This window comes from Thyridium curvatum (genome assembly GCF_004353045.1).
Source record: "Thyridium curvatum strain D216 chromosome Unknown NODE_60_length_267819_cov_83.081011, whole genome shotgun sequence".
NCBI lineage: Eukaryota > Fungi > Ascomycota > Sordariomycetes > Thyridiales > Thyridiaceae > Thyridium > Thyridium curvatum.
The window spans coordinates 252,369-267,819 of NW_022156815.1; the positions used below are offsets into that span (position 1 = coordinate 252,369).

The 15,451-nt window shown below is 54.9% G+C and overlaps 5 protein-coding genes across 5 annotated transcripts; 3 read left to right on the forward strand and 2 right to left on the reverse strand.

Annotated features, from left to right (window-relative positions):
- Positions 1-1,907: 1,907 nt before the first annotated feature.
- Positions 1,908-3,242, forward strand: E0L32_008856 (uncharacterized protein; the record flags this gene model as incomplete). Its single annotated transcript, XM_031143756.1, has 1 exon — positions 1,908-3,242. One exon carries the CDS (start codon positions 1,908-1,910, stop codon positions 3,240-3,242), a length of 1,335 nt encoding a protein of 444 aa, XP_030991720.1.
- Positions 3,243-3,803: 561 nt separating this feature from the next.
- E0L32_008857 (uncharacterized protein) lies at positions 3,804-5,316 on the reverse strand (the record flags this gene model as incomplete). Its single annotated transcript, XM_031143758.1, has 2 exons — positions 3,804-5,075; positions 5,137-5,316. 2 exons carry the CDS (start codon positions 5,314-5,316, stop codon positions 3,804-3,806), a joined length of 1,452 nt encoding a protein of 483 aa, XP_030991721.1.
- Positions 5,317-5,710: 394 nt separating this feature from the next.
- On the reverse strand, positions 5,711-7,475 carry E0L32_008858 (uncharacterized protein; the record flags this gene model as incomplete). The annotated part of the gene is made up of 5 exons (XM_031143759.1): positions 5,711-6,337; positions 6,800-6,901; positions 6,955-7,077; positions 7,140-7,392; positions 7,441-7,475. The coding sequence occupies 5 exons, from the start codon at positions 7,473-7,475 to the stop codon at positions 5,711-5,713; spliced, it is 1,140 nt and encodes a 379-aa protein (XP_030991722.1).
- A 377-nt stretch (positions 7,476-7,852) lies between these two features.
- On the forward strand, positions 7,853-9,955 carry E0L32_008859 (uncharacterized protein; the record flags this gene model as incomplete). Its single annotated transcript, XM_031143760.1, has 1 exon — positions 7,853-9,955. One exon carries the CDS (start codon positions 7,853-7,855, stop codon positions 9,953-9,955), a length of 2,103 nt encoding a protein of 700 aa, XP_030991723.1.
- A 1,646-nt stretch (positions 9,956-11,601) lies between these two features.
- On the forward strand, positions 11,602-15,260 carry E0L32_008860 (uncharacterized protein; the record flags this gene model as incomplete). Its single annotated transcript, XM_031143761.1, has 3 exons — positions 11,602-11,773; positions 11,834-15,021; positions 15,084-15,260. 3 exons carry the CDS (start codon positions 11,602-11,604, stop codon positions 15,258-15,260), a joined length of 3,537 nt encoding a protein of 1,178 aa, XP_030991724.1.
- Positions 15,261-15,451: the final 191 nt, after the last annotated feature.

Below are 15,451 nucleotides of genomic sequence, written 5' to 3' on the forward strand. Positions count from 1 at the left end.
GAAGAAATGGAGAAGCTCCACCACCCGGGCGTACATGCAAGGTTAGGTACCTAGGTAGGTATTTCGTCCGTGGACTTCGCCTTCTTCCTTGGATGGCACCCTTGGCAAGCCTCCTGGCACATGGATGGAGTACTTGTAAGATAAGGTGTTGATAGACCCATGTGCGCATCTTCGATGCAGACGCGAGTTTCGAAGATCACTCCAGTTTGGATGGAGTCTGTCGCACCAAACTGCACTGCCAGTGAGGCGTTCCCATTCTTTGGATCAAGAGGCAAGAGGGTCCCGACGATGTTCAGCTGGAGAGGCAGGCACGGCAGGCATCCATGGACTCGCATGGAAATATCAGACCTGTGCTCCATTCCTGTGGCCCACATGCTACACACGCACACCTCAACAACCTGGTAAAGGCTCTGCGGCAAGATACCTATCAACATGATACAACCGTGGGCGGGTCGCATCAGCCTAAGCATGCATCTTTTGACACCAAAGGTTGCCCACTCTTGCACTTCAAGTCCTGCTTCCTTTCTCCTTCTCCATTGCTACGGTCTCATCATTACCTGGTCACTCAGCTTGCATGGGCAGGCCCTTGACGAGCAATCTCCAGCACCCCGCGTAATGGCCTCTTTGAGGGCGGCATGGAACGCCGCTTCGTTCGAAGCTCCGAATCATCCTCGAGTCGCAGAGGGTGCAAAGTCGCTGACGTGACCCTGACTGACGCATGCAATCGACCAATCTTGTCATCGTGCATCGACGCATGGCGGTTTCCAAGAATAAGCTCATTGTGATCCAAGCGGCACAGGTTGATCAATTCGAGGTGGGTGGCCTCAAGATCGAAAAACCTGGAAATTGAGACTTGAATCTCGTTCAATGCACAGGGCCTACACTAAGCTTTCCCAGGGAGCCCTGGGATGATCTTTGTGAACAGCCACATCGTCGGCATAAGAAACGGTCTGCGCGCGCGAAAAGTGCGTCGATCATCAACACATCATCACAGATGAGCCTCTCTTGCATGAGCTTCAGAGAGCCGCCAAGGCCGCGGCCGAGAGGCACCAAACCCTCCTCTGATTAGCTGCCTCTGTGCTTGCTTTTGCGGCCCCCCTTACCACCCCTGCCCCGATCAGTGCTTCGCGATGATTTCCCATTGGCTCACCGCCTCGTCTCAGGTTTTCTGTTCCTGCGTTCGGCCCCCCTGACAGGGACTAGGGTCGGCCAGGCCCCTGTCATTCGGGTCCCGCGTGGACATCTCGGCCTCCTTGATCTCTTGAAAGTCCACCACCACACAAAGTCCATACAGCGAAAAGTCTCAGTACGGCTCTCGCCATGCATCCCGTAGATTACCACTCGGTCCTGGAGTTGGCTGTGACCCATGCTTCTGTGGGCTAAGCGGCTGTGCCCATGGCTCCATCCACTGCCGTTGCTTCCTCGGAACCCCAGTCCCTGATGGCATCGTCAACCCCTGACCCCGGCGACGACAACCCGGGCTGGCGGTCGGGGCCAGTGCTTGTACTCCGTAAGGAGGACAGACAAAAGGCTGCAGAGCCCTCTCGTCGGTCTGCCACTTTCTTCTCCTTCCTCTCCATTCTCGTTTCCTGCTCTTCAAGGTCTATCTCTGATCCTACGGCTGTGCCCGTTGTTCTTTCTTTAACGTCGACTATCACTGCGACAGTCAGTTTCCAACTGCATCCACCTTCTTTTCCACGCCAGCAACTGTGTCTGCCAGCTTCACGGTGAAATCGACTTTCACTCTCCTTAAACTGCTTCCAAAGCCTTTTCGTGCAACTTCACTTGCATATCCAATCCTTGACTTTCAGAGAAATCCTGGTTGAGCTTGAATACAAGTCTCTACAGTCCAGTTACCCGCACACGCATATACTAGACGATATCACATCCAACACAACAGCATCACCATGCAACTGTCTACCCTGACCATCGCCCTCTTCGCCACCCTGGCAGCTGCCAGCAACCACCGACGACACCCCCACTTCAACTTCCGCCGCCAGAACACGACCGCGCTCGTCTCTTCCAAGGCCGTCGACAAGGCAGCTACCTCGTCCCTTTCCAGCTCGACCTTCAGCCCGGCCCTGCTCAGCACGGGCCCTATCACCTCCGCTGGCCGCACTTCCTCCAGCGGCCCAACGGCCGCCGCTGATCTGACAACTTTGACCGTCGTCACTACTTCGGTCCACACGGTGATCTCTTGTGCTCCCACGGTCACAAACTGCCCTGCTGCCTCGGACACGGCTGCTCTGTCCAGCCTCCCAGTTGGGGCTCACTCCACTGTGCTCGTCACCGACACTATTGTTCTGACCTCCACCGTCTGCCCCGTCACCGCGGCCTCGTCCATCTCCAAGGATGTCATCTCCAAGGCCAAAACCGGCGGCATCGTCGGTAGCACTCTGACTAGCGCCAAGCCTACCGCCGTCCAGGTCCCCAAGACCACGACCGTCGTCTCTGAGGTCGTCGTCCCCACCGAGACAGTCATCACCATGACCCTGGGCAACCCTGGCGGCCAGCGTGAGGTGACGACCACCATCAAGACCACCATGAAGCAGACCGTCACTCGTACCATGATCGTCACCATGCCAGCCACCGAGACGGGCAAGAACTCTGGCGGCGGCAACTCAGGCTCCGGCAAGGGCAAGGACCAGGGCAAGGGCAAGGGACAGGGCAAGGGGCAGGACGACACCACCACCAGCCTGACCATGACCACCTCTGCAACTCGAACCGTCACTGTCAAGAACACTGCCACTGCTAAGCCCGTGGGCGGCTCCGGCAACTCTGGCTCTGGAAACTCGGGCTCCGGCAACTCGGGCTCCGGCAACTCTGGCTCTGGCAACTCTGGCGCCGGCTCGGGTGCCGGCGACTGCCAGTGCCCTGCCGCGCAGACCGTCACCGTGACTCAGCCTGCCCAGACCATCTACGTGACCATGACGGCGCCCGCCGCCAACGCCGAGAAGACGGGCTCCGCCGGCGCGGGCAAGGACAAGGGCGGCCACAAGGGTGGCAACAAGGGCGGTAACAAGGGCTCTGCCGCCACAACCACGGATAAAGCCGTCCAGGCCACCACCTCGACCCCGCCCGAGGCGGCCGGCGAGAGCGAGTGTCCGCCCGAGGCCATCGTCACGGCGACCGTCGTGCCCTTCCCCTCCAACGGCACCGATTCTCGCACCGCCAAAGCCACGGGCACCGGCACCCCGGCTGCCTCCATCAGGCGCGCCGACAAGGGCCACCTCGTGTACTAAAGATTCTTTTCTTTTCGAGTGAGTGAGACGCACTCTTATACTATCTATGTATACAGTGTGTCGGCCCCCGTGGACCTCGCCCCGGCCGAGCAAGGGGGTTTTAGGTATATGGCGCTTGTTCGATTCTTGTATGTACAATGAACGGAAATGAATACAGTTGTTTTTTGGGATGAAAAACTGGCTTGAGCTTTACTCGATGCCTTGACTGCTGTAAGTGGCTGCATGCGTGACATGACTCTTAATGCTGTCGTTTTGCACCTGAGATGACACGCTCTCGTGAGAGGGGCCAATTCACGGATGAAATGTAAACGCAAGGTCCAAAGCTCCTGAAAGGTGGATGCCCTTGTAGTGTGTCGCGGCCATTACGTACTGCAAACGTACGTGTGTATTCACAAAGCTCAGGGACCTCTTGAGGACCCAGGCCGTCTTCCGAGTCTAAACCATTATAATGCTCACATTCGTATGATCCCATCATGACAATAAACAACAACCCAGTCCTTTTTCGTCACCTGTCCCATGTATATCTCCGATCATCGGTGCTCTTCCAAGGCTCACCCTGACTTATGAAGTACCTGCCGCCGGGGCATCCTGCTCATAACCCTCTGTCTTCATGTCCTTGAGACCGAGGTCATCCTCTTCCTCCTCCGTCCTGGTGTACTCCTCGACGGTCATCTGAGCATCGGGCTTGCTCGGGTCGTCCGCCAGACTCTGCACGTAGGAGCTCGCCAGGGGGTCCGTGAGGACGATGGTGAACTCACGATTGCCTGCAATCGCCTCATCGAGTCCGTCAAAGAACTTTGTCCACCTGTTGCGGTCGTCTGTGCTGAGAGAGTCACCTCCCCGGCCGGATCCATCAGCCTCGAAGATCTGGTTGTGGAGGTCGTCGCGGACCTGGGTCAGCAGGCCCTCCACGGTTGTGAATCGGCCACCGAGTGTGCCGGGGTTGACGGAGAGCTCGAGCTCGGGGCACTCGAGGAAGCAGCTCTCGCTCTTGAGGATATCGCGAGCCATGTCAACGCTCGACTTGACCTTGATGGTGATCTTCTTGCCCTTGTCGGGGATAGCGCCGCCAGTCTTGACGTCGTTTGACCGGTACCCGCAGTCGTGGCAGACTGTGCTCATGATGACCACTTGTTGGAAATGCGGGATGTCGACCATCTTCATGTGAGTGGTGCATGGGTGCATGCAGCCCGGGCAGCTTGCGGGGAAGGAGTACACTTCGTTGGGGATGATGTTGTCGTTGTCATCAAGGCGGCCCTGTCCACCGGTGGGGATGACTCCGTCCGAGCCCGAGGTCTCCGTGTCGGCCAGGCCCAGGGCGGCGTTCTGTTCGGGCGTTCTGGTGTATTCGCGCTTCTCCCACTTGCCGACACCGTCCCGGAGGTCAGGAGCGATCCAACTGTTTCCCGCGGGATCGTCGAGGCTGACTCGGAAGGGGAACGAATCACCTGCGAGCATTGCCTTGCCCTTGTCGATAATCTCCTGGACCTTCTCGTATACCTCTGGTTGCTGCTCCTTTCGAGCTTCTTGACCGATCTCCAGGTCCGAAATGACGGTCGACAGGAGGCCTTCGACGTTGGTGAGCTGACCCCTCTCGGCAGGGATCTCGACATCGAGTTCGATAAACTTGACGACACCGGTGTCGGCCTTGACAACCTGGCGGGAGAAGTCGGCCATCTCGGTCAGGCGCAGCTCATAGTGGGTTCCCTTGGTCTGGACTGAGCCGGCGGCCTGGATTTCAGAGTTCTTGAAACCGCATTTCTCGCAGGAAAAGGACATGAGGATGACTTCGCGGAAGTACGGAATTCGGGTGAGAAGAAGACGAGTAACGCCCTTTGCGACAACATCTGGTTAGTTGAACGTTTGCGCCATCTCCCGAGTGGTTGCGACTTACATTCTCGTGGCAGTTCATGCACAAGGACTCAATCTCCTCCACCACCCTCTGGTCGTCCTCCCCCTCCCCTTGATGGGCAAACTCATTCCCCGGCGCAACCTGCTCGACTTGGTCCCCGATAGACTCGAAGATGTCGGCTGCAGAAACACCGGTAGACTTGACTTCTTCTGCTGGAGACATTTTGATTGTAGACTGTTTGCGAGACTCTGGATTTCCCAATATGTGCGTGCGATCAAAGTGGAATACAAAACTCTCCAGACTCGCGGGGGGGTGTTGTCTGGTCTTGTATTGCCGACTTATTCGATCATCTCAGCGCACCAAGAAATTTTGGAGGGGTCGAAAAGTTTTAGCGGGGCAGTTTTGGCAGGGGACCAAGGCTTATGTCATAGGCACTTGGCGCATTCCCGAACATTCGAGACCGAGTCGAAGCGCTAAAAAGCAGCACTGAAGTTGCTGTACCTTCAGGGCACAGTGGCGAATGGGGTGTTGCAATATGAAGTTGGAGTCATTCGGTCTCATAGTTGAGCCAACAGCAACGGCAACCAACAGTGAGTCACCAGGCTGTAAGGGCAATTCATGATTTTCTCATAAAGTCGGACAGGCTGAAGCCTAGACTAGAGGAGGGCTTGTTTACTGCCTGCCTCTGATCGAGCAGAGCCTGCAGGCCGGCTTTGCGGTTCTTGGCCCGTTTCTTGCTGCTTGCATTGGCGGTTGGTCTGGGTGCTTCCTTTGATGCCGCCGTGACTGGTGCGGCAGTTGGCTTCTTGCGTCTCGATATAGGTGGCGGGTTCGGGAGGTTCACCTTTGTCGTGTGATGGCATCGGCTACAGCTGTAGGATTTCATGAGGGTCGTCTGTGAAGATGCCCCATGGCCGAGCTTGTGGGATTGCTTCCTCGCCTTGGCGCAGCGAGGTTTTTTGTTGTTGATATCGCTGCGGCTCTTGAGCTCAATCAAGCTGCCCTGACCTGGTATCATTATCTGACCGCAGCTGCTGCAGACATGTTGCCTCTCTGTATCGGTGACTGAGAGATCGTGACTAAGCATCAGGTCTGTTCTCCGGCTCATCAGATATGAGGACGTCTCTGGAGACACCTTCGCCAGCAGATGTGCTGCATCAGCGAGGAAGTTTAAATGTGGCGAGATTTCTGATGCCATCAGTCTCAATTCCAGAGGTTCTTGGTGATAGAGGATTGTGTTGTGCTTCACTTCAATGAGTCAAAGTGTTTCCCTGCCAAAAGGACCTCGGGAGTGTGAGTTTGTTGGAGATGAATGATGGAGCAAGGAAAAGAGGTCGCGACTCGCAAGCAAAAGTTTTAGTGGAGCACGCACTGTCCATACAGGTTCACAAGCCTCACTCTAATACAACCTACATGAACAATCACCTCTACTGGAGCGTTGCTTTATGATTCTTTTTTTCTTTTAGCACTGTGATTAGATTCTGCGTTTCTATCCTCATTTTGAGCATCAGGCTATCAAGGCATGACTCGGCCCCTGGGAATGGCTCTGCCGCTGATCTTCATAGATGAAAGGATGACAATTGAGTAGCTGCCAGAAGCCAAGGCTCATGGACCCCGGACATGAAGTCTTGATGTTGGTCCACCCCTTCAGCATATCTCTCAATCATGCTCGTCGTATCTCCCATGTCAAGTCCTTGATACTGACCTCATCCCCAGCCTTCTCGTCATAATCAAACCATTCGCCCTCAGTCAAGTCGATGCCTTCGAATTTAGTGTTGGACTCAAGTCCGTCTGCCAACCAGTCTCCCTAGTGCCAAGGTCAGCATCGTCAAGTCACAGGGAAGACCATAGTCGCTCTACCTCGGGCTTGAATTCAGTGAATTCACATCCACGGCAGTCGAATTGAATGATGTCTTGTGCCTTGGCCGGCTCTGCATGCTGGTATGCCTTTGGGGCTGCTTGGATGGTGGCCGATGACTCTCGCTGATACAGGGCGACAATATTAGAAAAAAGGACTCCATCGTTTGAGCAGGCTCAAGACTCACCTTGCAGTTTTTGCATTTCCAGACAAAGTTGGCCTCGCCTCGGCTACCACTCATCTCATTTTGTTCCTTGAGAAGCGTGTTAGATGCCATTTCGACACTGTCGCAGGGATTGAGACTGACAAATCGACTGACTCCAACCCAGTTGGGATGTGTTTCTCGGCATGAGGTACACTGCACCTTGAACGTGTACCAGAATGGGTTGTCCTGCGCATCGCTTGGGCGGAGGTTGGTGACACTGTTGGGTGAACCAAGACTGTTAGAACGGAGGCTCTGCTCCCTGATCATCGCCAAGCGGACTTACCCTGCCAGCTCTGCAGTCAGTGTGAGAGCATACATCCCGAAGAATGCTGGAGTGAAAGAGATATTAGGAAAGGGGATCGAAAAGTAAATCAACAGTAGCCTTTTAATGGAGCGCTACCACTGCTATCACAGGCAGCTATACCTCTATAGTTGAGATTGTACGTGGGGTCCTGTTTTGTAACTGAAGCTCAAGCTTGATCTTTCGAACCTGGTGGTTGGCACGTAGCGAGAGTGTGAGCCTGGCCCCCAAAATCCCCATCTAACCTGATTGGGGTCGCGATCAATGGCCCCACTTCGAGGCCGTGCTCCAAATCCCAATTCAATGATTGACGCTTCAACTGTCATACGACAATCCCGAAGAAGATACCTCGAGCAACTGTGCGCCCAGCAGCGTTCTCTGCAATGCGTCGACGATGCATGGGCTCTGGTCTCGTGCAGCGAGGGCACACAGCTGCCATTGCAAAATATGTATACGCTCGACAGCGCCCATCGCCCGGCCCTCGGTGACACCTGCTCCCAAGCCTCGCAACTTCAGCACCGTCTCTCACGAAGCCCTTCGAAAGCTGGAGTCGATATGTTACCAGCAGCCGCGTCGGTTCAATACTTCACAAAACCATGACGAAATATGCAGGATATACAGAAGTCGCAGGAAGCCTCTCCCGCGAGCAGGCCTAGTTGTTGGTCTCAACGCTCTGCAAGAGGCGCTGTTGTTGGAAGAGAGCAGGATGCCCTTCCAGCGTCGGGAAGTCAGAAACCCCGTCCAGCTTGCGCGGGCAGCCGATGCCACCAACCGTCTTGTTGAGAATCTGCTAGAGGAGCTTTATCGTGCGCAGCATCCAGACGACCCTGCTGCACAGCAGGCAGCAAAGCAAAGTTTGGATTCCGCTTGGACAGGAATCCGTCTCCTCCGGTCAGAAGGTTATCCACGCTACCGACACCCAGATCTGGACAGTGAGGATGCTATATCGCTTCGCAGAGAGCTCACGCAAGCGAACAACAGCCTATTTGCTGACTGGGAGCGCTGCAAGAAGGCTGCACTATCTACGCTGCCGAGAACCGGATTTTACAGGCGCCCGAAGCACTTGTCGATACCCACGCATTTTATTAGCAAGATATGCTACAATCTGCTCGTGTCGTCTGTTCCTCTAAGCATTCACAACTACAACAACTTACTTCTCGGCTTCCTGAGAGTCAAAGAGCCGGCCTATGCCCAGATCGTGGCCGATGCCCTTCACCACCACACCCTCTTACGACCCACCCAGCAGACGCATATCTGTCTGCTTCATCACTACCAAGTCAAAGAAGACATGCGTGGCTTTTATCGCATGATTCGCAACTTGATGGCCCTGGATACGCACGGCCCGCGGATCAGGAGGAAGTCGCTCAAGGATGTACAGTCTTCTTCTGCTCTTCGCACCTGGGCGCTCACCTCGGATGTCAGCTTCAGAAACGGCATAGTGATGGAACGTGCCAGAAGAAACCAGGGTGTATATGAAGCCATGATTCGTGGGCTGCTGTTTTTCAACCAGTCCAAGGATGCCGCCCTGGTTTATGCTGCGTGCTTGGCCGAGAGCCATTCCCTCAGCTCACACCTCGTCCTGCAGCTTGCCAATAGGATCTCGGCCAACTATGATAGGGAAGGTGCCGACGTTCTCATCAGGGCCTTGACTGGGAAACCGGTCGAGCTTCAGGCATTGCTGCTACACGACGACACATCAACATCCAAACTTTCACACACCAAAAGGCTATGCAGAGCACTTGAGCGTGTCCTAGAGCTCCGTCGCATAGGTCTACCTGGAGAGATCTGGCCAATTTCAGCTCAGCGTCGTCAGACCTTGGCCAATGCCCTGTTTCTTGCAAACGCACGGGAGCACTGCCGGGTGCTGGACATTTTCTTGGCACAGTTTGGACATAAACTAGGCAGGGGCAAGGCTTCCGACTCAATGGCAACCGATATGATTGGACGACTTCTTGTCTGGCGCGGAGCCCAGCTACAGAACGAACGTGAGCGGCGCCACTATATACGCATGGCCACTTTCCACCACCTGATCTGCAAGATCGGAGCAAGCGAGAGAGCCCTCGCGAACCTAGCCTTTGACTTCATCCGAACCTTGACGAGGCCTGATGAGAGAGGATTGCGACCACTCCTCACAAACGGATCCCTGCTACCCGCCCAGCAAGCTCTTCTTGGCATGCTGCAAGAGCAACAGTTCCAGAGGCTTGTGGTCAGCGCCTTGTCTGTCGGGGAGAAGCTTGCGCAGAGCGTGAATTGGGAGGTTTCCCGAATCCTCTCTCAAGATGTACGGGAGCGCATCCGTCGTATTTACGGGCCTCTCGTTGAGATCCCGCTCGAGATCATTCTCGATGCCCGGGCAGAACATCTGAATGCTCAAACTCGGTCGAAGACCCAGTTCGTTGAAGAAGGAGTAGCAATGTCGAGCCCACGCCAAGGCTATTCATCAACCCAGCCGTTTGGTATTTTTGGGCAAGCAATTACACCTCAGATGAATGGGTAGGATATCATCGGGAGTGGGGGGGCAAAGCTTTGGTGCCTGCATATACATTTAGAGACATATAGAGCTAGCTACGGCAGTACCCTGAATGGCCTAGGCCCGGGCCAAGGGTTCACATCACATAACTACAGAGTAATTACATGTCCGAGAAACGGCATCACTTGACCAGCTGTACACATGCCCATGTCTGTGGTTCCTGACTAATGCGTGAAGGGTCTCGTTTGATGGTCATGCTCTGTGGTCACACGCGCATGGCCAGGCCGAGGACCGGAGCTAGTACGGAGCCGCGAGCGAAGCAGTGGAGTAAGTCGGGAACATGGCTGAGGAGGGCAGTGAGCGGTGTGAGAGAGGATGCACCAAGAACCAAGGAATTGTGGGAGGGGCTTGCAGGATGCATGCCTTGGTCAATGTGATTCTTCAAGGGAGGAATTGAGGCACGCCAGGGGTTGAATTGAGAATTTTAGAAGTTGCTTCTTCCAAAGTCAGGTATGAAGACCAGACGGACGGCTCGCTTCCATCTAATACCTACCTAAGTTACCTCCTTCGGTACAGTAGCTGTCTGTACCTGATTAGCTCCAAGGGTTCACGGCTATTCCGGGTCAAGCGCTCAGGTGGTGGGGGGCTGTATGGATTGGTCCAGTAGGGGCTGACCGCGCATCCACGCCTGCTGCAAGGCGCTGTGACTGGCTCTGACTGGCTCGCTCGGCCAGGGTCGGCGGGATGCGACCCACTGCAACACTACTGAGTTACATGAACCAGGACTCGACATCGATGGATACAGCGGCAACGTATCTCCAAGAAATCACAACCTCAGAAAGAGAGGATCTCTGCTTGTGAGCAGGGTACTCCAGGTACTCCCTCAGGATGTGACTAGGGAACCTTTATGCTAAGTACTCACATGAATGCACTTCGGACTCGTAAAGGAGGTAAGGTACCAAGGGGTAAGAATTACTATCCTAGACGGATGCTTGTACAAGTAGAGGACAAGAACACATTGATGTGGGTGTTACTGGTTGCACTAGCTGATGCAAGCACCCCACATATGATTTCATTCGCTGGAATTGGCTTCAAAACCAAAACTGACAGGACCAGCCTCGGCCGTCATATCTACCTCCTTCTGCTCTTTACTGCTGCTTCCCCCCCAATTGTCTCCTCTCCCGCGACAGATTACATGGCACTTGCGTGTGTGAAGGCATTTCACCTCCCCTTGGCTCTCCTGGGACGCCAAAGCTGAACCGGAAACGTTCCATTGCTGCGCATCCTTCTTACCCCATCCTTCTCACGTCCTCTCCCTCTCCAAATGGCCATGATCTCCATACTCTGTCCCGCCTTCAAAGAATCGACTGCATTCTCTTGAAGAGCACAAAGACGATTCCCATCCGACGGCCGCGCATCAAACCAGCAGTTCACTCTCCGCGCCGTAGGACCACCCACTCGAGGTCTTTGTTGTTTGCCTCTCTGTCCAATCACCAGACTCATCTCACACTCAAGATGCAGGCCATCCAGCAAAGTCCTTGATCGTTTTCTTCCTTGTCTTGGCTGCCGCCTTCCGAGAGCAATCAGAGACTCTCGCCCACTCAACAACTATACTACACAATAACATTCGAGAGCCTGCTGCCATTTTGCCATTATGAAGTTCGGCAGAAAGTATGGACATCCTTGATATGCGCCACCCCCAGGACCAAGCTGATGCAGGCCACAGTCTCCCTCGCAATCAGGTCCCCGAGTGGGCCTCATCTTACATCAACTATAAGGGGCTGAAGAAGTTGATCAAGGCGGCAGTACAGACAGCGAATAGCGGAGAGAAGGTGGACCTAGCAGGTGGGACTTCTTTGTCGGATGCGCGCGAGGCCTAAGGCCATCACCTAACCACAACCACAGAATTCTTCTTTGCCCTGGATCGCAACCTCGAAGATGTCGACTCTTTCTATAACAAGAAGTTTGGGGAGACCTACCGCCGGCTCCGGCTTCTCCAGGATCGGTATGGCCGTGCTCCGGACGCCGTCTCGGATCTGGACCAGGATGAGATTGAGGAGCTCATGGGAGCCCTGCTCGAGCTGCGCAGTCAGCTGAGGAAACTCGCATGGTTCGGCGAGATCAACCGCCGTGGTTTTGTCAAAATCACCAAGAAATTGGACAAGAAGGTGCCCAACACCTCCACACAGCATCGATACATTGCCACCAAGGTCGATCCCAGACCTTTCGCCAAGGATAGTGTTGTCTCACGTCTCGTGTCCGAGGTCAACAAGTGGCTGAGCGCCTTGAGCGAGTCCAACCAGATCGATGATTCCAAGTCTGACCGGTCTGCGCGCTCTCTGGGTCGAGCATCGGCGAAAGCCATGCTCAGTCTACCGGCAGCTCTCCTTGATAAGCTCGATCAGGCCATCCGGACCGATGATGTCCAAGCCCTCGATGCTGGCCTGAAGGAGGGAAATTTGGATGCCTCTGACTTCTTGACACAGACCTTGCTGTTGAACTTGCTCCAGCGTTCCATTTCCGCAAGGTCTAGGAAGGCTATCGACTTTCTTTTGGGTCTCATCCATTCGCTCGACGAACCCGACGACATCAACGAGAGGAATTGCATCCACCGTCTGGTAATCCACATTGGACGCAGCAAGTCCACCCCGTCCACTGACCAGGAACCGGATTCCGAGGCTTTCCCACAAGCCAACCACTATGCAGCGCAGTATCTGACCCCTGCGGCCTCACCACTTGCTGTGCCTCGCTCGTCCCATATCAAGGAGTCTGGGAGTGTCGATGCCAATCATGAGCCTGTTCAGATTCTGACCTATCTGCTGGATAAGCTTCGCCCAGAGCAGAGGCAGGGCCTAAGCGCCCGAGATTCTTTTGGCCGTCTTCCTCTTCACTACGCTGCCCAGTTCGGGTTCGTGGTTGTATGCCAGATTATCATGGCCAAGATGCAGGCATGGGGGCAGTTCGACGTGGAAAATGGGATAGATGCCCCAGAGTGGCAAGACAAGGAGGGAAATGCGCCATTACATCTGAGCGTTCTCGGCGGTCACCCCAAGACGACCAAAGCCCTTCTTCTTGGGGAGGATTGGCAAGGTGTCAATGATCACAAAACCGAGGTCCGGAGAAACATTTCTAAGTCCAGTGCAGTTCTCGCCATCGCGACCAAGCACAATTTCCACAACATCGTACAGATGCTGGTCGACGCAGGAGTCGATATCAATTGGCAGGACCAAGCTGGGGAGACGGCTCTGCATGTTGCGGCGCGTTTTGGCCACAATGAGTGTGCCAAGATCCTTCTTGCCGGGACGGAGAGCCAGAAAGCCGACCTGGAACTGGCCGAAAAGACCTTTGCCTGGACCCCACTGCACATTGCTGCTGTCGACGGCCATTATACGGTCGCCCAGCTCTTGGTTGAAGCTGGAGCAGATGTTGGCAAGATCGATTCCTCTGGATGGACAGCCAAGGAGCACGCAGCGCTCAGGGGTCACCTCCCCATTGCTCGGATGCTACTTGACGCCTTACCCTCGGGAGAGACCACGACCAAGCCTTCCGCTGCTGCAACGCCCCCTACTGCGGGGGCGTCACCACCCGAGGTCTCTTCTCTTGGAGACCGTCGATCAAAGAACCTGGTTTCGAGACCTGCAGACCCTGTGAGGACGTACGGTCATCGTTACCTCAAGGACGAAACACTGGTCCTCGTCAGTCTCGGATCAATGGACATGCGGAAGAACATCGAAGCTGTCAAGCTGGATAGAATCCCGATGACAGAAGCGCACACAACCCAGCTGGATACTGCACTTTCTGTTGTCGTCTCTGCGGACGGGGCGCAAGGCGAGCCGACGATTATTGATCTCCCGGTGCAGGAGAACGTGTCTACCGACCCAGTCGTCTTTACGACTCGCGATGCAGCCAGAGTGAAGCTCTTTTTCGATATTGTTCCCACCTATTCTGGTAACGAGAAGAACAAGGTCGGCAGAGGCGCAGCCCTCCTCTCCCACATTCGCCCCACGATTGGCACCAAGAGGATGAACTTGCAGGGAGACGTCTGCGTGCCTATTCTCTCGGCGAACCTGGACATCATCGGCACTGTGAACTTCAACTTTTTGGTCGTCACTCCCTTCGCGCACCCCAACATGGGAGTCACATCGGAGCAGACGTACTGGAGGAAGATGTCTTCGACAATGGTCATCGGCCATCGTGGATTGGGCAAGAACCTGACGTCTAACAGGTCCCTGCAGCTTGGCGAGAACACCGTGCCATCCTTTATCGCGGCTGCCAACCTGGGTGCCAACTATGTCGAGTTTGATGTCCAGCTCACCAAAGACCACATACCAGTCATCTACCATGATTTCCTCGTCAGCGAGACTGGATTCGATGCACCCGTACACACCCTGACCCTGGAGCAATTTCTGCACATCAACCCTGATTCCACCAGGCATTCACACTCAACAGGCGTCATGAGGCCGCCGGTCCGCAAGCATAGCCTGGATTCCAACGGGCGCTACCGTTCGTTGTCTTCGAGCTTCAATGTTCACGACAGGACGTCTTTGGACGAGCGAATGAAGCACACACGAGACTTCAAGGAAAAGGGGTTCAAGGCTAACTCGCGAGGCAACTTCATCCAGGCCCCGTTTGCGACGCTGGAGGATCTCTTCAAGCAGCTACCTGGGACCGTCGGCTTTAACATAGAAATGAAGTATCCCATGCTCCACGAGAGCGAGGAGCACGAGATGGATACGTACGCGGTCGAGCTCAACTCATTCTGCGACACTGTTCTATCCAAAGTGTACGACCTGGCTGGCAACCGAAACATCATATTCTCGTCGTTCAACCCTGACATCTGCCTCTGCCTCTCGTTCAAGCAGCCCAACTACCCAATCATGTTCCTGACAGATGCTGGGAACGAGGAAGTTGGGGATATCCGCGCGAGCAGTCTACAAGAAGCGATTCGTTTCGCCAGCCGGTGGAATCTTTTGGGCATTGTCAGCCTCTCTGAACCATTTGTCAACAGCCCCCGCCTTGTGCGGGTGGTGAAGCAGAACGGGTTGGTTTGCGTCAGTTACGGGGTCCAGAACAACGATCCCGAGTTGGTCGAGGTAAGACAGCCCTGTAAGGCACTCGTGATGGCGATGGATAAGGCTGACCGATAAAACCGCAGCGCCAAGTCAAGGAGGGCATAGATGCGGTGATCGTCGACAGCGTTCTCGCTATTCGAAAGGGGCTCACCAAGGAGGATGCAACGTCGTCCTCGTCAACGACGACGACAGTCCTGGAGGAGGAACTGAGCCCTGAGCGGCCCGCAGAGGTGGCTGCTCAGCTTAATGCGCAAGCTTGATGCTATGAGCAACAAATTTCATTACAGAACCAAAAAAAATAGTCATGGATGCCCAGGCTCTCAACAGCCCACGGCTCTCACGCGATTACGAGAATCATCAAATAGACAGCATCAGCAGAAAACAAGCAAGCAATCCTCAGGTTGCGCGCCCTCGACGTAGGACTATAATTTTGCCCGGGGGGGGCGGGGGG